Source organism: Mytilus californianus, unplaced genomic scaffold, assembly GCF_021869535.1.
Source record: "Mytilus californianus isolate M0D057914Y unplaced genomic scaffold, xbMytCali1.0.p SCAF_6, whole genome shotgun sequence".
Classification (NCBI taxonomy): domain Eukaryota; kingdom Metazoa; phylum Mollusca; class Bivalvia; order Mytilida; family Mytilidae; genus Mytilus; species Mytilus californianus.
The window spans coordinates 109,101,209-109,128,098 of NW_026262712.1; the positions used below are offsets into that span (position 1 = coordinate 109,101,209).

General features: G+C 31.7%; 1 protein-coding gene across 1 annotated transcript in view; it reads left to right on the forward strand.

Moving 5' to 3' along the window:
- The window catches only part of LOC127704269 (trichohyalin-like), a 128,460-nt gene that overhangs the window by 80,118 nt on the left and 21,452 nt on the right, over positions 1-26,890 (forward strand). Inside the window, exons 6-11 of the mRNA XM_052208259.1 lie at positions 11,709-11,837; positions 14,748-14,855; positions 17,336-17,428; positions 23,171-23,239; positions 24,685-24,771; positions 25,545-25,634. Of these exons, the coding sequence (XP_052064219.1) occupies positions 11,709-11,837; positions 14,748-14,855; positions 17,336-17,428; positions 23,171-23,239; positions 24,685-24,771; positions 25,545-25,634 (576 nt within the window). The remainder of the gene's footprint in view (positions 1-11,708; positions 11,838-14,747; positions 14,856-17,335; positions 17,429-23,170; positions 23,240-24,684; positions 24,772-25,544; positions 25,635-26,890) is intronic.

Below are 26,890 nucleotides of genomic sequence, written 5' to 3' on the forward strand. Positions count from 1 at the left end.
AGGTATGCTGATCACAAATTAGTTTCTTAGTAGAAAATTATTATTGCAATTAATGATGGTTAATGTCATAAAATGGATTTCTTTCCTAAGAAAAAACAATAAATTTTAAATTTGTTGCTTTATTTTAGTTAATTAAGAATATATTTCGTTATAGAATTGTGCCTAAATGCCAAGGGATAATAAATAAAAAACGTTGACCATAAATCCCTGACAATTTCACAATACTTTAAATCACTTCACAATCCTTATGTCCGTACATCCAAAAATTGCCGTCCGTTCTCTAACTTTAGTTTGCCTTAACCAAATTTTATGAAACTTATACACAATGCTTATAACCAAAAAACAGAGATCAAATTTGAATTTAAGTGGCGTCCAATTTACCGTTCTAGAGTTATGCCCCTTTACAAATGGAAAAAATGCTGAATTTTTTCGTTTCTGTTCTCTTACTTAAGTTTACCTCAGCCAACTGTTATGAATCTTATACACAATGCTTATTACATGTTCAAAAAAACACTGATCAAGTTTGAATTTTGGTGGCGTTACTTTTACCATTCTAGAGTTATGCCCATTTACAAATGGAAAAATTGCTGAATTTTTCGTTTCCATTCTTTTACGTTAGTTTTCCTAAACCAAATGTTATGAAACTTATACACAATGCTTATTACCACAAAAATCAGATCAAGTGTAAATTTGGGTAGCGTCACTTTTACTGTTCTTGAGTTATGTCCCTTTATAACATTATATGCAAGCAGGGCATCATCTGTGTCCCACGGACACATTCGCCATGGACACATTCCCCATTTGTTTACAGTTAACAATTACAGACAGTCTGGAATTAAATTTTTTTGACATGATAATTTTGTAAACTTTCATGGATTGTTATGAAACTTGGACAGAAGCTAATCTTCAAGACCAAGAAATAGCATCTAAAGAAAAAGTTTTAATTTTTTTTTAAATTCTGTATTTTACTGATAAATGGACTCACTTTTTAAGTCAACATTACACTTTTACACTGACAGCTGTAATTGCAGGGGAGACACATCCTTGAACCCCTTACAAGTTTTTAAAACTAAAACTGATAAAAAAATGAAAAATCTTTTTTTTTGGGTGAACCCCCTGAGGAACCTGGGAATAGTTTATTGATAAATAATGTCCCAGAATTAACTGATTATTTCTGAACGTTTATCATTTGATATTCTGTATTTCAATCATAGCATGGGAAAATGTTGGAAAGCATGAAGAAAATTAAGAAAACGATATTTCTTTTAAAAATATTTATCTTAGGTCGGAAACACAGTGGTCGGAAAGCAGAAAGATAATCAAACAAAAGGATTTTTCCGTCATAAATATCGAATTTCATTTATAGATACTACCAGACTAAGAGAATATTCATTATTAAGTTTACACTGAGACTGAATTTACTCTTAATAGAATATAATTAAAATTGTCATATATACGTGCATTATGTCTCACAGGTTTGAACAGTTATTACATTTATGAAAATTATATGCAACGTATGAGCACCAATGAGCAGGGATGTGCGTATCCAAAGTTAGCTAAATATCTAAATTTTACACAGTCATGAATGAAAAAATACTTGCATGGTTTCAATTCACAAGGACTTTAAATCCTTGCATGTCACAAAAAAGTAATTAATATTTTACAATAATCATAACAAAATTTAATTACTATCATAATGTTAATTATTTTATACTGTTTTAGAATGGATTTATAAGTCTCTGCTTATATTTTGTATAGCAATACATTCGTATAATGGAATGTTAGACTTTAAAAAGAGATTGATTTGATAAATAAAATGCCCATCGGTAAATACTTGATGTTTGTGTTTATTGATATTATAAAATAACATTCTAAATTTTTCGGAAAAAAAATTCACTAACAGGTATGTATGTTTACTGTTAATTTCAATTCTTTTTTATGCCCCCGCCGTAGCGGAGGGGGCATTAAGTTTTACCCTTGTCCGTCTGTACGTACGTACGTACGTACGTACGTCCCTCCGTACGTCCCGAAATTGGTTTCCGTTCTCTAACTTGAGTTTGCCTCAACCAAATGTTATGAAACTTATACACAATGCTTATTACCACAAAACACAGATCAAGTTTGAATTTTGGTGGCGTCACTTTAACCGATCTAGAGTTATGCCCCTTTATAAAAGGAAATATTGCAAAATTTTTAGTTTCCGTTCTCTAACTTAAGTTTGCCTCAACCAAATGTTATGAAACTTATACACAATGCTTATTACCACAAAACACAGATCAAGTTTGAATTTTGGTGGTGTCACTTTTACCGATCTAGAGTTATGCCCCTTTATAAAAGGAAAAATTGCAAAATTTTTATTTTCTTCTAAATATCAAGTTTATATAATATATTTTTAAAATTGGAGTTATCTTCCTTTGACCATGATTATAGTTGGATCAACTACAATCAATGCTTTATACAATGCAATGTTTAATTTTGACTTCCACTGATAAAACACAGATCAAGTTGAATTTGGGTAGTGTCACTTTAACCATTATTGAGTTATGCCCCTTTATAAATAGAAAGATTGCAATTTTTTTTAGTTTCCATTCTGTAACTGAAGTTTTCCCCAGTCAAACATTATGAAACCTATACACAATATTCATTACCACAAAACTCAGTAAGGATCAAGTACAATTTTTTGTTTCAGTTCTCTAACTTGAGTTTGCCTCAACCAAATGTTATGAAACTTATACACAATGCTTATTACTACATAATACAGATAAAAAGTAGGTGGCAACACTTTTACCATTCTAGAGTTATGTCCCTTTATAAACATAAAATTGCTGAATTTTTTAGTTTGTCTCAACCAAATGTTGTAAAACTTATACACAACTGTTCTAGAGTTATGGGTGTTTACAAATAGAAAAATTGCTGAATTTTTAGTTTCTGTTCTCTACTTAAGTTAGCCTCAACCAAATGTTATGAGACTTACACACAATGCTTATTACCACGAAACTCAGATCAATTTCAAATTTGGGTAGCGTCACTTTTATCATTCTTCAGTTAAGTCTCTTTATAACTATATGATATGCAAGCGGGGGCATCATCTGTGTCCACATGTGGACACTATCCACATTTTTTGTTTGTTTGTTTTAATAGTTCAATCTTATAGCATCTGAATATTTGTACTTTGGTACAAATACATATTCTTATCCAGAGTAATAAGTGTGTATGCTTTCTATTTAATAAGTGTGTATGCTTTCTATTTAATAAGTGGGTATGCTTTCTATTTAATAAGTGCGTATGCTTTCTATTTACTATTTCTTGCGCAAAAATACCACGTGCATGCATAAATATTAATTTCACTAGTGAATGTGAATTTTCGCTTTTCTTTTCTAAATTCAGGACACGGCAGTAATAACTTGACATGTGACTTTCAAGCACGGTTATCATTACTTACTGTATTCTGACCTCTAGCTGTTTCTACTTTTTTTTTTAATCACTGTCCTATTATAAACTTTGACATTTTCGAAATACTAAGGGTTTTCTACCTAAGAAATAGATTACTTAACTTCGTACTCTATTTGGCCTTTTTAACCTTTTTTATTCGAGCGCCTATGTTGATTCTTTGTAGACTTAACTCACGTCTGGGGTACAACATTTTAATCCTGGCATCTTTTTATATCTACATATCTTTTTATTTAAATTGGTTATTTTGAGAGTATGTTCAGGTATTCATAAAACTTCTGAAAATTAGATATTCTTCTAAACCAAGTTTTCCTGTAGAATATATGGATTGATTTAAGTAAAATCAGGAAGTCCTTAAAATTTGAGATGTTTTATGAGACCAAAAAAAGTCTCTATATAAGAGGTCACAATGAAGCTGGTGTGTTACACTCAAGAAAATATACGAAACCTTCTTATATAAGTTGCATGCCACAGGGTTTCACTTCACATGGAAATTGGACATTAAATTTATCTATACAACATCTACCATGAGTATAATAGACAGCTTCAATAACAAGTTGAGAATAATTGAAGACATCCATGCAGGAAACAAAATATGAAGATATGATAGATAAAATAAATGCAACCAGATTATTAAGCAAACTGAGTGCTTAAATTTATATTGCGATTGGTTTGTGCAATTTGAATTAGACATCCGGTTTGAAGAAACTGTGGTTTGCAAAAGGGTTATGAAAAAATGATGTACATTCCCAAGTAATAAATAAAATAGTCAAACTTTAAAATGTATATTCAAATAGTAGCTGTATATATATACACTTTTCTATTCACAACTATCAAACATTGCTTTCAACTGACTTGTGCAAGAATCTACACACAATTGCATATTTTAAATTAAGGTGTTTTAACATCATCATTATCTTATTCTATTCACAGTCAATTATTTCAATTCAAAAGCAAACAAAAATTCAGCAAATTTTTTGGTGACCAGTCAGCGGTCTTGGGTTCACATATTGCTTTTCTTTTTTTAAAGAAAGCAGCTTGTTTTATCAATTGCCTAGCTTAATAATTCATTTTGGCACAAAAGAATTGGGATTGTCTAGTTTTCATTCAGTAGACATCATAGATTTTCAGGTTTAGAACGCATCAGATTTTATCATATCAATAAACCTGCTGTCTGACAGGAAAAAAATTAGTATCAATATCAGCCGATTATTTCAATTTTAGTCAATGATCACAAGTTTCTGTAAGTTACAGACAGGTGAAAGTTTTCTGTATTAACAGAAGTATTCGAAACATTATCTCAATTTTAGTCTTTATCTACATCTGTTTCAGCCGCAAAATTGTCAAAAGAGCTAGACGAAGTTAGATTATTACGCTTATTTTTAAGGAAAATATATATCATTTCTATTTTTCTTCTTTACAAAACTAGAATAAGAATTTATTTAAGCTTTAATTCATTTTTACTATTTTCCAAAGAAGATGGAAAGATTTTGGGCCAAATTGACCTAAAAATCAAACAACTCTCTGTTGTTAGCATAATCAGTTGAATTAATGTACTTCTATAAAACATTGAAGTTTTTGTTTGAAAGTATAAAGAATCTTACTCACATGGTGTTTTTTTTTTTTGCACTTTCTATTTCATTTCTTCATCTGAATGATTCTTTGGGGTTTACTTTAGCATGACATGGACTTTACATAATTGAACACTACAGTACACATTTGTATAATCAGCTTCTCCTCCATAACTTCTGATAAGAATTTCAAGAAACTTTCTCTGAATGCCATTGTGCACCTCCTGTTTTGTTTTTTAAACAGATTATTTTTGAGGTTTCCCAGAGCAAAACATTGACTTTGCCTTTGCTTTATGTAGAAGTACAAATTTTGTATCTGCAACTCAGCTGTTAAACCTCTTTGATACTAGAGTTATTGAGACTTTATATCAGAATTAACCATATAATGAAATTTTTATTGTGCACCTATTTGTTTTTTTATATGACTGCAAAATTTTTTTGCGTTCGTATAATGCTATCATGTCGTCGTTGTCGTCCGAAGACACATTTGGTTTCCGGACAATAACTTTAGACTAATAGAATGGATCTCTATGAAATTTTACCAGAAGGTTCAATACCACAAAAGGAAGGTTGGGATTGATTTTGGGGGTTATGGTACCAACAGTTTAGGAATTAGGGGCCAAAAACAAGCATTTTTTCTAGTTTCCAGACAATAACTTGTGTTTAAGTGTATGGATCTCTCTGAAATTATACTACAAGGTTCCATACCATAAAGGGAAGGCATGGATTGAGTTTGGGGGTAATTACTCCAAGGGGTGGGTGGGTTCAAAAAGTTTGGAGGGGTCATGTCTGGAAAATAAGACCGTTTTGGAAGTCCTGGAGGGGGGATTTTTTTTGGGGGGGGGGGGGGGGATGGGGGTTGGTTGTGGTTCATACTTTTTTTCTTCAAGATTTTTCAAAATTTCAAATTTTTTCAAAAAAGATCTTTTAGGGGGATTTTTAGTGAGCTTATGCCATCACTTGGCGTCCATCGTCGTCCTTCGTCTGTCGTCGTCATTTGTCATTGTCGTCATCTGTCATCTTCGTCTGTCATCGTAAACTATTTCAAAAATCTTCACCTCTGAAACTACGGGGCCAAATACCTTCAAACTTTAACTTAATGTTCCTTAGGGTATGTAGTTTATAAATTGTATCCGAAGGTTTGATCCATCGACAAACTTGGCCGCCATGGCTAAAAATAGAACATAGGGGTCAAATGCAGTTTTTGGCTTATATCTCAAAAACTAAATCTCTTAGAGCAAATGTGATGGTAAGATTGTTTAATTGGTCAAGATCTATTGACCCTGAAATTTTCAGACGAATCGAACAACCCATTGTTGGGTTGCTGCCACCGAATTGGTAGTTTTTAACAAAATTTTGCAGTTTTTTGTTATTATTTTGAATATTATTATAGATATATATAAACTGTAAGCAGCAATAATGTTCAGCAAAGTAAGATCTACAAAAAAGTTAATATGACCAAAATTGTCAATTGACTCCTTAAGGAGTTATTGCCCTTTAAAGACAATTTTACACAATTTGTTCATCAAGTTTGCTAACATTTAAAAATCTTCTCCTCTGAAATACAGGTGAGCGATTCAGGCTCTTGAGAGCCTCTTATTTTTTATGCCCCTGCGGTAGCGGAGGGGCATTAAGTTTTACCCTTGTCCGTCTGTACGTCCCAAAGTTGGTTTCCATTCTCTAACTTTAGTTTGTCTCAACTAAATGTTATGAAACTTATACACAATGCTTATTACCACTAAATACAGATCATTTTCGAATTTTGGTGGCGTCACTTCTACCGTTCTAGAGTTATGCCCCTTTACAAATGGAAAAAATGCTAAATTTTCCGTTCTCTAACTTAAATTTGCCTCAACCAAATGCTATGAAACTTATACACAATGCTTATTACCACAATATACAGATCAAGTTTGAATTTTGGTGCGGTCACTTTTACTGTTCTAGAGTTATGCCCTTTACAAATGGAAAAATTGCTAAATTTTTCATTTTTTTTCTAAAAATATTAATCAAGATATTTTTATACAACCTGGTCGTATATTGGTATCACGTTGCTGTCGTTGTCAGCGTTGTCCGAAGACAGATGGTTTCTGGATAATAACTTTAGTATAAGTAAATTGAAATCAATAAACACAAGGTTTATAACCACTAAAGGAAGGTTGGGATTGATTTTGGGGGTTATGGTCCCAACTGTTTAGGAATTAGGGGCCAAAAAAGGGGCCCAAATAAGCATTTTTGTAGTTTCCAGACAATAACTTGTGTTAAAGTGTATGAAATCTCTCTGAAATTATACCACAACTTTCCATACTACAAAGGGATGGTTAGGATTGACTTTGGGGGGTTGCTCAAACCATTAAGGAATTAGGGGCAAAAAATGGGGGAAAACAAGGGTTTTTCTGGTTAAAGGACAATTGAGACAATTTAAAAGCAGTGTAAGGGAGGTAATCCAAATCCAAATCCAAATCAATTTAAATAACAATGTTTGATTACCTCCCTTACACTGCTTGTAAATTTTGTATTAAGAAATGATGATTGTCTGAGATACTGACCATAACTTGAGGGGAAGAATTATTTTTTGGAATAAGGGAAAGGGGGAGGTGAAAAAAATTGGAGGGGGTGTGTCAATTTGCATAGTGTATTGCACAAAAGCAAAAAATTGAATATAAATTCAAATCATATAACCAATTTGAAGTTCTTTGACTACTGTTATTCTGTGTCAGAAACCTATTATGTGTCAAAAATTTAATTACAATCCAGACCTGTATCAAGCATGAATATTGTGTCCATTTTGGCCCCAACTTTTCAGGGTTGGACATCTGTGGTCGTATCCAGCTGCGCTCGGCGAAGCAATTTATTAAAATTGGAGTTATCTTCCTTTGTCCATGATTATAGTTGAATCAACTACAATCAATTCGTCATACAATGCAATGTTTAATTTTGCCTGCCACTGATAAATTAAAGCAATTCTTACCCTTCCTTCATTTATAAAGATATTTTAAAGTCTGCTTTGAAAATTGGAGTTATCTTTCTTTGTCCAGAATGGTAGTTGAATCAATTACAACCAATGCTTTATACAATGCAATATTCAATTTTACTTCCTACTGATAAATTAAAGCAATCTTTACCATTCAATGCTTACAAGCACTTTGATTACCGTTCTAGGGTTATGCCCCTTAACAAATGAAAATCCATTCTCTAACTTGAGTTTGTCTCAAATAAATGTAATGAAATGTATATATATAATGCTTTTTACCACAAAACTCAGTTTAAGTTCAATTTATGGAAGCGTCACTTTAACAGTTCTTGAGTTATGTACCTTTATAGCGTTATATATGCTAGCGGGGGCATCATCTGTGTCCCTATGGACACATTCCCCATTTATTTTTTCATAATTTTTTTTCCTAAATATTTTCCATTTTTACATTGATTATTTCTGATTTATATATAAAAGCAACAAATACAGTATTGGGCAATAGCACAGTATTGCGCAATAGCAAGAAATCTTTAATTGCACAGTATTGCCCAATAGCAAGAAATCTTCAATTGCACAGTATTGCACAATAGCATTGTATTGCGCAACAGCAAGAAATCTTTAATTGAAAATAAATACAAATCTTTTCATTTCAACTAACATTAAATTTTGGGTGTTTTTTTATATGCTGAATCTAACCATGTTGTTAGATTTTGGATATCAGAGCATACTAGGTAAATTAAATGTCCCATTTCAAATTTTAAAGATCCTTGACCACATTTATTTTGTGTCAGAAACCTATATTATGTCAAAAATTTGATCAAAATCCAAATTCAGACAGTATCAAGCTTGAATATTGTTTTCAAACTTGCCACAACTGTTCAGGGTTCGACCTCTGCGGTTGTATCAGGCTGCGCTTGGCGAAGCATTTTATTATAAAAAATATTATTTTCTTTTTCCCTCAGGAAATGATAGAATTTGTCATATGGCGGAGTGAGTATCGTTTTGTGAGCTTTCTTACAGTACCTCTTGTATTTGGTACTATAGGAAACTGGAAATTTTAAAAGCCACATAATGTTTTCGTAAACATTTGTGCATCATCACAGTGGCTTATTAACTGTCTAGCGCTAACATGTAATATGTGAATGTTGTTACGCCACAAATAAGTAATTAAAGTACATGTAAATAAAAAGTCCACTTACCTTTACCTGTATTTATATCTTTTAACTCTTGGTTATACTATCAGCTAATTTTGCCATTATTGGGAAGATCATTAGTATTGATGTCCATTCATATGTTTACAAATCTGATCAAAAACTCGTTCATGAAATTATCAGATATTGGTAAACACTTAGCTATTAAGTTTCATATTCATGTGCTTTATTGCAATTTTTTTTCTATTAAAAATCAATAATTTCTGAAAGAAATTGCTTTGATAAAGCTGAAATATTTGTTTTGTATATAAAGAATATTTAGAACTGAGATCTAACTATTAGTCATTATTTATGGAAATACTTTGGTCTACTTTACATTGAGGCTGAAGATTGTCAAGTCTACTTATGGCAATTCTTTGGTCTTCTCTACATTGAGGATAAGGATTGACAAAGTCTGATTATGGCAATTTTTTATTCTTCTTTACATTGAGACTAAGGGTTGACAAAGTCTACTTATGGCAATTCTTTGGTGTTCTTTACATTGAAGCTAATGATTGTCAAAGTCTACTTATGACAATTCGTTGGTCTTCTTTACATTGAGGCTAAGGATTGACAAAGTCTACTTATGGCAATTCTTTGGTCTTCTTTACATTGAGGCTAAGGATTGACAAAGTCTACTTATGACAATTCGTTGGTCTTCTTTACATTGAGGCTAAGGATTGACAAATTCTACTAAATATGGCAATTCTTTGGTCTTCTTTACATTGAGGCTAAGGATTGACAAAGTCTACTTATGACAATCCGTTAGTCTTCTTTACATTGAGGCTAAGGATTGACAAAGTCTACTTATGGCAATTCTTTGGTCTTCTTTACATTGAGGCTAAAGATTGACAAAGTCTACTTATGACAATTCGTTGGTCTTCTTTACATTGAGGCTAAGGATTGACAAAGACTACTTATGGCAATTCTTTGGTCTTCTTTACATTGAGGCTAAGGATTGACAAAGTCTACTTATGGCAATTCGTTGGTCTTCTTTACATTGAGGCTAAGGATTGTCAAACAGTAGTAGTTTAACTAACATCTGGTATGAATGCTGTTTGGTGACACTTGAATGTCAAAGCTAAAAGATTGTGGTATCTGGCTTTAGGACAGACCAATATTTGCAAAGATGTACAGGTGATCATGGGATAAAACCCTGTTTGTTACAAGAAAAATGAATTATCTTTAGAAGGAACCACTATGGATCTTCGCATATTGTTTTTTTGTGATTAAAACTTGTAATTGTCCTGTATATTTCATGAAAAGAGTCCATTGTTTGGATAAAGAATTCATGTGGACTAATTTGTTGAAAGATCATAAAATATAGATTAATTATAATACCTAGTGTAAGGCATGCTAACAGACAGAAGGTTGTCAAAGAAATTAATGATCTTAATTAAATTAACAGCCAATTAGTTTGAGAACTCTCATTTCTGTTGTAAGTTCAAAGACAGGAACAATTTACGTGATAGGCCATACAGTGACCTAATTATTAGTTGTTAACTTCTATGTCATTTATTCACTGGTGGAGAGTTGTCTCATTGGCAATCATACCACCTCTTATTTTTGTATTAGTTGTGTTATTGTCTTTTGAAATGCAATGTCCACAGAGATTGTATTAAAGAAAGAAAAAATCAATGCAAAGAAATATGACATTAAGGGGTGGGTAAAACCAAGTCACCCCTTGTAAATGGAGAGGTAATTAGACAAGTTACTGTACTGGTAATAAGACAATTAAATGTACTGGCAATTTAACAAGTAAATGTACATGTAATTAAACCAGTAAATATACTGACAATAAGACAAGTAAATGTACTGGTAATAAGACAAGTAAATGTACTGGTAATGGGACAAATAAAAGCACTGTTTATAAACAAGTAAATGTACTGATAATTAAACAAGTAAATGTACTGGTAATAAAACAGTAAATTTACTGGTAATAAAACAAGTAAATGTACTCCAAATGATACAAGAAAATGAACTGGTAATTAAAGGTAATGTACTAATGTACTGGCCGGCATGGTAATAAGATAAGTAAATGTACTTAGGTAACAATATAAGTAAATATACTAGTGGTGAAGCAAGAAAATATACTGGTAATCAGACAAGTAAATGTTCTGGTAATTTGACAAACAAAAGTTCTGGTAATAAATTAAGTAAATGTAATGGTAATCAGACAAGTAAATGTAGTTAATGTACTGTAAATTAGAAAATTAAATTGTTATTGCTTGATTATTAGCAGAATTGCTGTGGTTTATTTTTGAAGTTCAGATATCATCACTGAGCAAAGTATGAAATTTGCCTTGAGAAAATCCTCATTGGAAAGAGTTAAGTAGAATTTTATGAAATAGTATGTTAAAAATAATTGATTATTTTTTATTATTGTGATGTTTATCCTGTCGCATTCTTTGCCTCAATAAAAACTTTGCCATTTTCAACAATATCCTGAAATACCTATGTACAAAGTTAAACATTAGTTGTATTAAAACAATTATGGTATTTATAATGTGTCTGTATATTTTTCAGGCTGAAAATGGGATCAGCTCAAAGACAAAACCTACACAAGTGCAGGTTGATCTACTTATTTGTGAAGAAATCCGCCAGGCTAGACTTGAAAGCCAGTCTGCCATAGCAACAGTCGTGGAACAGTATAAAGTAAGAAGAAAAAAAACATGTTTAGAAAGATATAGCTAAATAATCTGTCAGTTCTAAGGAAATGTAATGGTTTCACAACTGTGAGCTTATTATTATGTGTATGCAATTGCTAGGTTCATTGTGGAGGTAGATTCACCTTCTTGTCTGTTTGACTGTTGCCTGTGGCATCCTATTTTGTGTTAATTGGAAAATACTACTTTCAGAATTTTTAAATGATGTTTAGACTCAGATTTCATGTAAAATGTAGTGATTTACTTTTAGAAAGTAAATACCAGAAAAAGGTTACAAGTGCTTGATAAATATTATTGACTGGAAAAAATTGCACATTGATAAAAGATATTACAAGTTGATTTCATCAATGCCATCAATGAAAATGTGAGCAGCTGTACAAAAAAATAAAGCTTAAGGACATTCCATGTAAGGAAAATAAGGATTTACTTTTGATATGTGTTCTTTAAAAATGTAATATAGTTGCAATGAAATATTGATAAGTTGATTCCAAATCAATATCACAACCTTCAGAAGTTTATTGTAGATTAAATATAATTGGGGTTCAGCTATGTTTACTATTTGAGCCACACTCAATTCTAGTGAAATTGTTAATTTAGGTTGTTACACTTGCAAACAAATGTGGCAGAAGGCAAGGCATGTGCCTGAAAATCCAGCATGGCAATGATGCTATTTGTTTATATGAGCTAAATGTTTCAGAATATATAAGAGCCAGACAATTATTTTGATAGGTTTATATGAAGTGCAAATCCTGCTTATAACATGGTAAATGTTAAGCAAGGAGGAAAAGAGGGTGTCTATTTCACGTAATTAATTTCCTCAAAATTTCAAACTTTAAATACTGTTTGTGTATACATTGAAAATGTACACCTCACGTTGTGAACATCTTTTTATAATGTATACAGATTTTCCAGATAGTGAAACTTAGCCAATGTTCAGCAGTACTCGGCTAGGAGGTTCCCTTTTTTATGATTTTTCAATTCTTAGCTTACTTTCTTTGGAGACTGTATCTTTCTTAGTTTTTCTAATTTATAGTTACTAGTTATATTTATTTTTTTATTTAATCAATGTGTGGTTTGTTTGATCTCAGTTCTTCATTGGTCAAAATTCAACTATGATGTCAAATTTTCTTCCTTTCCTATGAATTTCTTATTGTGATGTCATGAAAAAAGGTGACCATTTCTGATGACATCACATAGAAAGAACACATTTTTTGGGAAAAGAAGGATTAACTTTGTTTGCATATCATCGAAAAATTATTGGAGAAACAGATTCCACCACCAAATTTCGTGCAATACGACATTTCTCCACTCTCGACAGTTAAATTTTAAATGTTTAAAATTTAGCTGAAAGGAGAAATATCATATTAAACTCTGTGCAGTGGTAGAATCTATATATATATGAGATATATTTGACATATTTTTATATAACTTGCCAGAAGTAGAAGAGAATTTCCTTTTTCCTTATGGTTTTTGTCAAGCCTGCGACTTTTGTCGCAGAAAGCTCGACATAGGGACAGTGATCCGGCGGCGGTGGCGGCGGTGTTAGCTAACTTCTTAAAAACTTTATATTTTAGAAGGTGCAAGACCTGGATGCTTCATACTTTGTATATAGATGCCTTATGTTATGAAGTTTCCGTCTGTCACATGTCCATTGACCTTGACCTCATTTTCATGGTTCAGTGACTACTTGAAAAAAAAGAATAAAGATTTTTTGTAATGTTAATTTCTCTCTTATTATGAGTAATAGGAAAACTAGATTTGGTATGTGCTTACCTTGCAAGGTCCTCATGCCCGTCAGACAGTTTTCACTTGACCTCGACCTCATTTCATGGTTCAGTGAACAAGGTTAAGTTTTGGTGGTCAAGTCCATATCTCAGATACTATAAGCAATAGGTGTACTATATTTGGTGTATGGAAGGATTTTAAGGTGTACATATCCAACTGGCAGGTGTCATCTGACTTTGACCTCATTTTCATGGTTCAGTGGTTATAGTTAAGTTTTTGTGTTTTGGTCTGTTTTTCTTATACTGTATGCAATAGGTCCATATATTTGGTGTATGGAAATATTTGTTGATGTACATGTCAGTCTCACAGGTTTTATTTGACCTTGACCTCATTTTCACGGTTCATTGCTCAGTATTAAGATTTTTGTGTTTTGGTCTGTTTTTCTTAAACTATAAGCAATAGGTCAACTATATTTGTTGTATGGAAGGATTGTAAGGTGTATATGTTTGTCTGGCAGGTATCATCTGACCTTGACCTTATTTTCATGGTTCATTGGTCAATGTTAAGTTTTCATGGTTAAGTTTGTTTTTTAGATACTATAAGCAATAGGTCAACTATATTTAATGCATAGATTAATAGTAAGGTGTACATGTCTGGCTGGCAGGTATCATCTGACCTTGACCTCATTTTCATGGTTCATTGGTCAACGTTAAGTTTTCATGGTTAAGTTTGTTTCTTAGATACTGTAAGCAATAGGTCATCTATATTTAATGTATAGATCGATAGTAAGGTGTACATGTCTGTCTGGCATGGTTCATCTGACCTTAACCTCATTTTCATGGTTCATTGGTCAATGTTAAGTTTTCTTGGTTAAGTCTGTTTCTTTGAAACTATAAGCAATAGGTCAACTATATTTGGTGTATTGAATGATTGTAAGGTGTACATCTTTTTCTCATTTGGTTTATCTGACCTTGACCTCATTTTCTTGGATCATGTTCAGTTTATGTGATACTTGTAGTAAAACTTTATATTTAGGACTATCAACATAAAATCAATGGTTAGTAAAGAAGGCGAGACATTTCAGCGTGTGCACTCTTGTTTAAAATTATAGAAAAAGAATTGGAAATTTGTATTATCATTAAAAGTAAAACCAAATTATTTGAAAATTTTACAGGAACTGTCAAAGCAATGTATTTCACAACAAGAGGATGTGCTGAGAGAATGTAAACAAATACTTCAGCAGGAGCAGGAAGTTCAAACACAGGGTTTACGACAGCAACAGGTAGGTGAACATGTGTATGAATGATGAAACTGGCCCAAATTGTTCAGACAAATGCATATGGCAGCAACTGATTGTTGAAAATCGGAGAGATCAAACAGGTTGTGTGATTAAAAAGCTAGATTGACTTTACCACAATTTTATGCTCCCCTGAAAAAATTTCTAAATAATAACAATTCCAAAACTTTGTTATTGTAGAGTGTACATATCGATATTTATAAAAATTGCCTTATACTATCATAGTGAAAAGGAAGCATTAAAGGGAGGATAGGAGTTTACCTCAGCTTATCTCTTAGAGTTATAGCTAATAGTTACAGGAAGACATTTTATGGTCAGCCAAAGACTAGAAAGATAATTATAGAATCTTAGTGTTGACATGTATTTAATTTGTAATAAATATGCAAAACTTGCTCTTTGATGTTATCATTATGTTATTTTAAAACAATGAAAATCACACAAGGAAATGTTCCCACTGTTGGAAAATAAACAGTCCTTGTTTGTCATATATGCACTGCACTGGTAATGTCAACAAGATATGTATTTAATTTCCTTTACATCCTAGAAAATCTGATCTGATTTCATTAGATTAACTTTTAATAGATATTGATATAGTTGATTAATATTTTTAAAACTAATTGATTTTGTCATTTAATTGTCTTGTTACTGTATTTAATGAAGTTCTCTGAGAAAAAAATTCGGGCAGTCATGATTTTATTTTATTTTTTGAAACATGATTCAGTTTAATGTTAAAGTCAATATTTAGATTTAATTGTAAATTGAAATATTTTTAGTAGAATACACAGAGTTGATTTTATGTCATAGAAATATATTCTTCATTGCTGTACATGGTAGTTCCTGGTTGAGTGTGAATAAATAGAGATACAATACAAAAATCATTGAGACATCAATATTGAAATACATCTTTAATTAAGGATGTTAGCTATTCTGATTCAAAATAACAAGATTTTTCAAAAACTGTTATAAATTGATAATATATATTAATGGAACTAAAAAAGCAAAAAAATATAAAAAAAAATACAAGGTTGTGTCCTTTTGATACGCCCGTTTACGGGACGTATTATGGTATACTGTTGTCCGTCCGTCTGTCTGTCTGTCCATCCGTCGTCAACATGTCGGACATTAACTCAAAAACGCTTTCACTAATTTGCATAAAACTTTGGTGAATTGTTTATGTCTATTGACGTGAGCTCCCTTTCGTTTTTTATAAATTTCAGATTTTTCGTATCCGAGTTATGGGGTTTTATTCATTAAAAAAAGGGGGATTTTCCAGTTTTTGGACAATTACTCAAGAATGCTTTCACCAACTTGCAAGAAATTGTGGTGAATTGTTTATATCTATTGACATGAGCTCCCTTTTGATTTTTATAAATTTTAGGTTTTACGTTTCCGAGTTACAGGGTTTTATTCATAAAAAAAAGGGGGATTTTCAGCAATTCTCATGAAACTTTGGCGAATTGTTTATATCTATTGATGTAAGCTTCCTTTTGATTTTCATAAATTTCTAATTTGACATTGAGAATAAATTGAACTTTATTTGTTTATAGTCTGACAACAGATTTACTAAGTATTGCGCAACAGCACAGTGTATTGCACAACAGCAAGAAATCTTTAATAAATTCAATTCATATAACCAATTTCAAGTTCTTTGACTACATTTATTCAGAAACCTATAATATGTCAAATATTTAATTACAATCCAAATTCAGACCTGTATCAAGCGCCAATATTGTGTCCATTTTTGCCCCAACTGTTCAGGGTTGGACCTCTGCGGGCGTATCCAGCTGCGCTCAGCGAAGCAGTTTATTAAATTATATGTAATAAAGTTATGAAAAGAAAAGTAGACAGGAAAACATATTTTAATGGCACTATCTGACAGAAATTCAAAAATAAGATAAGCGAACATCCTTAAGTCATATTTCCAGTGTAAGATGATACTGTGAATATTTTTACATTTTATACTTTTTAGACAGAATATTTTGTGATATGTATACATAAATATAGGAACTTAGTGTCTGAATTAAAGGTTATCACATCTTATCGTATCTTATGCTTTAAGTAATAAGCTGATACTGATATCAGACATTATTTGAAAATTTTCTGAGCCATTTATATATGTCGCATGAGTGCTAATAAGAAGAAAAGTAATGAAAATATAAATTGTCACGAATATATCCGACTGTGATGATCTTTTGTATGAACACATCCACCAAATTAGAAAATCATGAAATGAATTGCCATGAAATTTGCTAGAAAGGACAAAAAAGAAAAATGATCTAAAATAATTTTGTATTCAGTGGATCTAAGGTGATTTGACTTCTAACAGTATGATCATTTTACAGACAAAAGTAAGATGAAATATTGTCAACAACTGGCGAAACATGACACTAATTAAAATAAGAAAATAAAAATAAATCCCTGTTTCAAAGGCAGGTAGTAAGTACTTTTACGTTTGATAATTTCAGAAAGAAGAATTTTCAAAAGCCGTGGAAGAAGAGAAATTAAGATTAAGGAAGGAGTCATCTGAAATGATGCAAGAACTAGTGGCTGAACAAAAGGTTTGGCTTTTAACAAATCTGTATGACATCTTGTTTTTATACAACCCGTATATTGGTATCACGTCGTCGTCAGCGTTGTCCGAAGACATTTGGTTTCCGGACAATAACTTAAGTAAATGTAAATAGAAATCTTTGAAATTTAAACACAAGGTTTATAACCACAAACAGAAGGCTGGGATTGATTTTGGGGGTTATAGTCCAAACAGTTTAGGAGTTAGGGGCCAAAAAGGGGTCCAAATAAGCATTTTTCTAGTTTCCAGACAATAACTTGTGGAACGGTATATGGATCTCTCTGAAATTATACCACAAGTTTCCATACCACAAATGGAGGGTTAGGATTGGGGGGTTATGACTAAAACCGTTTAGGAATTAGGGGCAAAAAAAGGGGGAAAACAAGGGTTTCCTGGTTAATGGACAATAAAAAAAAGTACAATGTTATGTTTGGATTACCTCCTTTACACTGCTTTTAAATTATGTATAAAGAAATGTTGTATTGTCTTGAGGTGATAAGCTGTCAATTTATTTTTAGAAGTTACTATTTAAAAATGCTGATTTAAGAATACAGTTATAGGACAAACGCCAAATTTCATCCTAAAATTTAGGAGATATCAAATTGCACAATTTATTGATGTTAATTAATCCATTCAACATATTACAACCTCTTATCAGACTCCCTGCTGGTACAGATTAGAAAGTCAGATGAATGGGTATGAAACTTTTATCTGTGACCATGGTAATCAGGCCACTGACCATAGAGACAATTCATTAGTGTATATTTCAGAATTTGTAGAAGAACACTATTTTATAGGACCTTATAGAGTGAAATCTGTTCCAGGAATACAACATATGTGTATATAATATATATATTTTTAAAAGAATTTTTTGTATATATATTTGAAATAATTAGTTAGAGAAATGAATTACTAAATTAATAGTGACAAAAGCATATCAGTTGCGATTCAAGGATTTTGAAAAGGGGAGGCACCAAGGCATCGTTAGGAGTATCTACATCTTAATGTGAACCTGTTTAAGTCTTGAATTAAAATTATTGGAAAACATTTTTTATTAATATCGTTATTTAAAAAAATTCTAAATTATCAAAAAAGCTCAGGGTTCAATCTCTTGATTATGTAGAAGCTTCGATCAAAGTTTTGTAAAATTCCATGAACGTTTGGCAAAGTTATTAACTATCTTTAACAACAGACTATACCTAAAAGTTGACTGCCAAAAAACAATTTATTTGTTAATTACGAGAATGGGTGGAAAATTCAAAATTTTACTCAACATGTCAGGTATTTATTGAGTATGAAGAATCTGCTTTAAAACTTTCCTGAAAATGAAGGTTTGAGAAAGGTTATTGATATTTGTTAACTTTAACCCTGGCTGTATCTAAATATTTATTAAACAAAAATAGTTCTAATCATCAGCAAAATACAGAAAGAAAAGATAAAATAAAAACTAGAAAAAGTGATGCCCACTCCACTCTGAAGTAACTATTTTATAACAAAGTCAATGTATGACTTCTTAAGAGATATTACTGTGTCTGGGAGACACAAATGATGCCCCCGCAGATGCAAAGTGTTATTTTAAAATACACAAAGTTGAGCATGGGAGCACATAGGTCTATGGTTCACTGTAGGAGGAGTTATCCAGAAACGTTGTGCACCTCTGATGCAAGTATATACTCCAAAAATGACAAAGTTCCAACTATCTCCCAAAAGAGCAAATTTTGATAAAAATCAAAACCCTGACCACGTGCACACCTTCAATATATGTACAAACAGCCAGCAAAGTGAAAACTCCCTAGCATTCAAACTGTAGGAGGAGTTGTCCGGAAACGCTATTCACCTCTTATGCAAGTAAATTCTAAAAAAAATGACAAAGTTCAACTATCTCCCAAAAGAGCAAATTTTGATAAAAATCAAAACCCTGACCACTTGCACACCTTCAATATGTACAAACAGCCAGCAAAGTGAAATATCCTAGCATTCAAACTGCTGGAGAATTATCTGGAATAGCTATATACCAATAATGGGACGGACGGACGGAAAGACGGAAGGACAGGACATATGGACAGACAGGGATAAAACCATATCCCCTCCCCCAACTTTCAGTTGCGGGAGCATAAAAACAAATACTTTTTTCTTAAGTTGCCATTTTTTGGTCATGATGAAAATTCTGTCCCTGTTCATAAAATTCCATAAAGTTATTGATATTTAGAAACTTTAACCCAAGACTAAATCTAAATAATAACTTTAAAAAAGCCTTTTATCAGTAAAGTAAGGAAAATTGATACAAATGTTTTAAATTTTACTCATGTTCTTGAAAAACCTAATTCATAATATCATTCAATGATGCTTCAACAAAGTTATAGATGTCTAAGAAAAACTAAAACCTCAGAAAGTATTAATAAACTCATCATAGATACCAGGCATCAAATTTTGAACATTTGACGCACGTTTAGTCTACAAACGACTCATCTGTGACGCTCGAATAAAAAAAGTTGTAAGGCCAAAATAAAGTATGAAGTTGAAGAGTATTTGGGACCCAAAATTCCGAAAGGTTTTGCATAATACAGTTAAGGTAATCTATTCATGAAATTAAAAATCCATAGTATTTAGAAAATTCAAAGTTTTGTAAACTGTTAATTTATAATAACATTAGTGCAAAAAAAAAAAATTCTCTGGATGCTGTCATTGTATAGAAGATGTGTCTGTCAGTTAAATAAATTCTATGAAGATTTATCAAAATATTGACGTTAAATGTTGATGTCACGACTAGAGACGGATTAGTTTAGTTTCAAAACAATATTTTATTTTTAAAAGTGCACAAATTACAATAGAAATACAGGGATTTGGAAACAAGAAGAACTTATATAAATCCGTTCCTCATAGAAGGATTGTTATGTCTAGATTAATTTTGGCGACTTTATTTGCAGGCTAGACAAATAGCAAATTGTAAAACTGGAAATATTAAAAATGTCAAGATTTTTTTGGTGAAATGAATTTTGAACTACTTTATAAATTTTTTAAACTTGTGTCGGATTTTTTACACCATTATTTCGAGAAAACATTTTCAAGGTATGCCTGTGGTATGTCAGAACATTAAATTCGAAAACTTCTCAAGTTTCATTCCAGTATACAAAAAATATTTTACAAAATCTGTCTTTTCTTATTCATATTTATATTGTAGATTTAGTTATACGCTTAAATATAAAAATAAAATACTAAACACAAATACTCTGTATCCAAATGTTTGCATTGCCACAACTTTAAAAAAAAAAAGGGGGGGGGGGGTCTTGTGTATATAAAATTCAAAAGTCAGAAGATTTTGCCACTAGCTGATTCTGATAACAATCTATTTTATGTGGAACAGTACTTTTACAATACATAGAACACATGTGGTCATTTCTGGTCAGTCATCTAAAATATTGTGGTAATCAGAAGATTTCCTGCTGTGAAGACAAATAAACAAGTGTTTGAATAAATGATTTATCAATAAGCTGTTAATTGGTTAATGTTCTGGCTATTTTGCTGAAGAAACTCAAAATCTGGCGTTTGTCCTATAACTGAATATTAATTTTAGCCATGATTATGTATGTCATTTTCTATTTTAAGACTTTTATGATGTATTTTAATGGGTAATTAGTCCCCTACCGACGAAGTCGAGGCACTCCGTCTGTCTGTCCGTCTGTCCGTCTGTCCATCCGTCAGTCCGGCAAATCAGCTTTCCACACTTTTTTTCTTCGTTCTTGAAGATATTGATTTGATATTTGGTATATAGTTTCATCATGACAAATTAAAGATCAAGTTCGAATTTTGTTCCGGTCTGATGATTTAGTTCAGAGTTATGGACCATAACTCTGGACCATATCTAATGTAAGAGTACTATGTTAAACCATATGTCTGTACAAAGGGAGATAACTCATTTTTTAAAAGACATTCTTTGTTAAATTATTTGAAGATTTTTTTGTCAGGTTTGTTTGTTATTTAGTATAAACTAATTTTCTGAATGCTATATATAAAAAAAAAAATTATGAAGAGAAATCCTTTAACTAGATAATAATCTATTTTTATTAATGTATATATTTCAATACATTACATTGTGTAGATAAAAGTTGTTGACATTTTATAGATAAGTTACAAATCTATATTAGTTTGTGACAAACAAAAGAAAAAATATTTGGAACTATTAATTATATTTGATTATAATTTGAAAATAGATATACACTGTATTACATCATATCTTATTTTAGAGAACTATTAATCATATCTAATGTTTTTTTCACTCATATAATCAGTTTCCACACTGTTTTAGTCATGCTTGAAGATATTGACATGATATTTACTTTTTGTTTACACCATGAAAAGTTATAGAACAAGTTAACATTTTGTTCCAGTAAATGAATTTTTACCCAGTAGGGGACTATGTATTGCCATGCAATACTCTCAGAATGCTTGTTATGGTTGCAAACTCCATTGGAATTTTGAATTGAGATTATGACCATATCTTGAGGGAAAGAATTTTTTTTTGGGAAAAAGGGGGAGGGGGGTCAATTTGCAACAGCATTGTGTATTGCACAAAAGCAAAAAATTGAATATAAATTCAAATCATATAACCTATTCTAAGTTCTTTGACTACAGTTATTCTGTGTCAGAAACCTATTATGTGTCAAATATTTAATTACAATCCAAATTCAGACTGTATCAAGCGCCAATATTGTGTCCATTTTTGCCCCAACTGTTCAGGGTTGGACCTCTGCGGTCGTATCCAGCTGCGCTCTGTGAAGCAATTTATTGTATATTATGTACTTGAGGTAAAATTGGTTTCCGTTCTCTAACTTTAGTTTGCCTCAACCAAATGTTATGAAACTTATACACAATGCTTATTACCACAAAACACAGATCAAATTTGAATTTTGGTGGTGTCCCTTTTACTGTTCTAGAGTTATGCCCCTTTACAAATGGAAAAATTACTGAATTTTTCGTTTTCGTTTTCTAACTTAAGTTTGCCTCAACCAAATGTTATAAAACTTTTACACAATGCTTATTACCACAAAACTCAAATCAAGTACAAATTTAGGTAGCGTCACTTTTACAGTTCTTGAGTTATGTCCCTTTATAATGTTATATGCAAGCGGGGCGTCATCTGTGTCCCATGGACACATTCCCCATTTATTTTTAAAAGTTCCAGATTGAGTACTGCCTGTTGAGGAAAAACAGTTAGTTGATACAAGAACTGTTTATTTCTCATTCATCTCTGTCTGGTTTTATTTTATCAGAAAAGAAATGGAATTTAGAGCATAAAGAAAAATGAAATATTAAAAATATTGAGTAGCCTTCTGCATACCAATCTTACAATTTATGAAAAATGTGATTCACTTGAAAAAAATGCTGCATATTATTGATTCTCATTTCTTACCAAGTGTCAGACATTATGAGATAATTTTTACCAAATAGCCTGATCATTACAGATAATCAAATCAATATATACATTAGAATGTAGACCAGATAATGGAGTTATTTCCCTGTTCAGAATTTTCTTAGTGCATTTCATGAATTTTATATCAGATCAAATTATCAAAAATAAAGATATGTATGCTTTCCACCTATAAATCACATTTAAAGTGTGATAATACTTTAATAATAAAACATTAATTGTTCCATAAATTCATTTGGAAGTTTTATAGAAAAGGTTTATCTATCAAAATATGTAAAATGAGATTTTTTTTATACATTTCAGAAAGAATTTGATTTTCAAATGGAAAAGGAAAAAGAAAATTATGAGAAGAGATTACAAGAATCTTTAGAGGTATAAACCATTGTATTCCAGTCAACATATCTACAAATCAGGTTCTCAGTGGACGCAGTACTGTAAATTCAAAAATTATTGCAAGGTTTTTATTAATGCAAATAATGCGATTGGGTGAGTATCGCAATAATAAGAACTCGCATTCTGATATATGATACATATATCTGAATGAACATTTCCCTGAAATCGCAATAATTAATCTCACATTTTTGTTCATTCTTTAAAAATCGCAATAATTTCTGAATTTATAGTAGTTGATCAACAGTGATCCCTAGCCTCTCAACACTCAGGTTAAGAGTTGGCAAGGTGTGTTAAACAACTCTGATCTTAATTGACTAGGATTGCCTGTTTTCTTGCCACAGATTGATGGTTCTCTCTGGTCACTCCTTTAAAGCTGTCCGCCATTATATAGCTATGTGTGCTAAATAGGGTGATAAACATCAACAACCAATCAATCAATTTCTACAAATCAAGGCTTAATGCAAGCCTGAATTTCTGCTTCTAACTATCATACTGGGTTAAAATTTTAATTTTTTTCCTGTCATGTCAGATATTTCAAATCAAACTTGCAAAAACTTCAAGGTTAATTTTATACCTTGTCTCAACGAAGTTGCAGAGGAGGGACATAGGCATGCTTTTTCCAGTGTTTGTGGGGTCAAGAAAAGGTAAAAAGGTTATTAAAAAAGCATATTTTTAGTCAATGATATTTGTATAGCAGTTGGCACATCTCATTTCCAGGAAGATTAATTGGCTCTGCCTCCTCAGTCATGGTTTGCATAGTTTACATGGTAAAGTGTTGCTATTTAAATTTTTAAAAGAACATTTGCATTGTATTATCAAAATTACATACATGCAATCTTTTTTTTTTAACAGTTTATTGCAGAAGTTTGAACATGACAAACAGTGTCCTTGCATTAACTCTTGAACCATTCAACATAAGCTTTTCAAATTTTAATATGTTGTTACTGATGACAAAACGGAGGTCAAGTTAGATATTGACGATTTTCACTTCCACCGTTCAGGAGTTATGGTTCTTGAAAGATTGAAAAATGGTGTTTCCAATAGTGTTATGAACCTTTCAACCAAAGCTTTTAAAAGTTTGATATGTTGTTACTGATGACAAAATGGAGGTCAAGTTTGATATTGCTGATTTTCACTTTCACCGTTCAGGTGCTGTGGTTCTTGAAAGATTGAAAAATGGTGTTTCCAGTCGTGTTCGTGCTTTAACTCATGGAGTGTTCAACCAAAGCTTTTCAAATTTTAATATGTTGTTACTGATGAATGACAAAATGGAGGTCAATTTCAATATTGATGATTGTCACTTTTACCATTCAGAAGTTATGGTCCTTGTGATATTGAAAAATGCCAGGACACAAATAAATGTTAAAAAATCTGGTTTGCTGTCACTCTGACAGCCTCTTGTTATAAGTTGCAATATATTACAGGAAGAAAAAGAAAGATGTAGGAAAGAACTAGAGGAAGCACTAAAAAATGAGAAAACTCAAATGAACATGACACTGGAAGAAGAAAAGGTAACTGTTTAACTACAAAATTGAAATTAGGAGAAAGATGAGCTTCACAGAATTTTTATCATGATGTGAAGAAGGAAACTTTACCTTTCAATTAGTAAAAAATTATATAAATGTTGATATTGGAAGTTTATGTTCAGCTCTTTTGTACATTGGAAGACTCATAAGATTCAATTTTAAAAAGAATTCTGAGGCTAACTGTTTCTATGCAAGTAAAATGATATTGAAACACTGTTAAATGTCAGGTTTATTTTTTGTTGATTTATTATGAATCTATGATACATTCTCTTATATCTTTCTCCCAACACACTCATCTACAAGTCAAACCACTTATAAATTACTTTTTATACCTCCACTTCAAAAAAGTGGGGGTATACTGTTTTACCTCTGTCTGTCCGTCCATCCATCCATCCGTCAGTCTGTCAGTCCGTCAGTCCGTCAGTCCGTCAGTCCGTCCATCTGTCCCATGAAAATTTTTTGTCACATTTTTCTCAGGAACTACAATACAAGGATTTCTGAAATTTGGATTCAGGGTTTATATAAGTCTGCTATACCGTTTGATGCTTTTTCAGATTCATCACTCAACAACTTCCTGCTAACCGAAATATTTGGGCGGGGGTATCATCAGTGAGCAGTAGCTCGCAGTTTCACTTGTTATAACAAAACATGCAGTAAAAAATATCAAGTATGCTAAATTAAATAATAGAATTTTATCCACTTTTATGTCTGTTGTGTTTCATTGTTTTTCATTGTGCTCTTTTTTCTTTGTTTTACAGGAGAAATTAAAAGAGGAGTTGCAGGAGGAAAGGCAGAAATACTTGCTTGAAATGAAAACGGCCTTATTGGACGAAAAAGAAAAAAATAAGGTATGATAATATGTGTGTTAAGACAAAACCTGAAAGGAGAACCTTCATTGTAAGATTTCATGTCTGTGACTTAAGTTTGTAGATTTCAGAGGTGATGGAAGTCCTAGCTGGGGTGGGGTGGGGTATCTGAGAAGTTTGTGCCTTTCACCTTCTATGTTATTTTCTCGCCTTACATTGATCTTTTCAAAATACATGTGATTTCAAACTACCACTATTTGTTTACATGGCAGTTACTTCTCTTTACACAAGGAATGTTTTTCTGATACAATTAAAATGATTTTTAACACATTTTATGTCTTTGATTTATTTTAGATGAGAAATACAATATTCTTCATTATAAAGAATAAATTGAAAAAATTGATTAATAGAAAATTAATTTCTTTTAACAATGCACAATTTTTGGCAGCTTTTCTCATACTAGTATCCGACAGAAAAATCATTGGGAAATAATAACTATATTTTTTAAATATTATTCTACTGATTTCTTGTTTGAAATAACCATTCTCTTACTGGTATCTTTTACAAAAATGTTTTCACTTGAAAAATATTGAATAACCAGAATGGTCAATACTCTCATTTAAATCCCTCTATTATATTAAAAACTACAAATGGTGTGTGGAATACTGCAATCACTTTGTTAGTCCATCCCTCATTTGTCTATCCATCTTGTCCTTTCATCTGTCCATCCATAACTTTCTTGAAATATTATTCATCCTTTGTATTTAGAAATGTTTTGATATTTGGTCTCACCGTCTGGAACTTTGTTATGAGTTGTACTGTGTAATCGTGTTTCAGACTTGCTTAGCAGTCATGTCTTGTTTGACAATACTTTCAATTTATAATGTACCAACAGTGCATGGTAATTTTATGCCCCACTTAGGGGCATAATGTTTTTCGGTCTGTGCGTGGTTTGTCCGTCCCTCCATCCGTCAGTCCGTCTATCCCGCTTCAGGTTAAAGTTTTTGGTCAAGGTAGTTTTTGATAAAGTTGAAGTCCAATCAACTTGATACTTAGTACATATGTTCCCTATGATATGATCTTTCTAATTTTAATGCCAAATTAGAGTTTTGACACCAATTTCACGGTCCACTGAACATAGAAAATGATAGTGCCAGTGGGGCATCCGTGTACTATGGACACGTTCTTGTTTGTTATATATCACTCAGCATCCGTATCAAGGAATGATTTGATATTTGATCAAGAACTTAATTATGATGAGTCAATGTACCAAGTAATAAATTTTCAGATCTCCATGC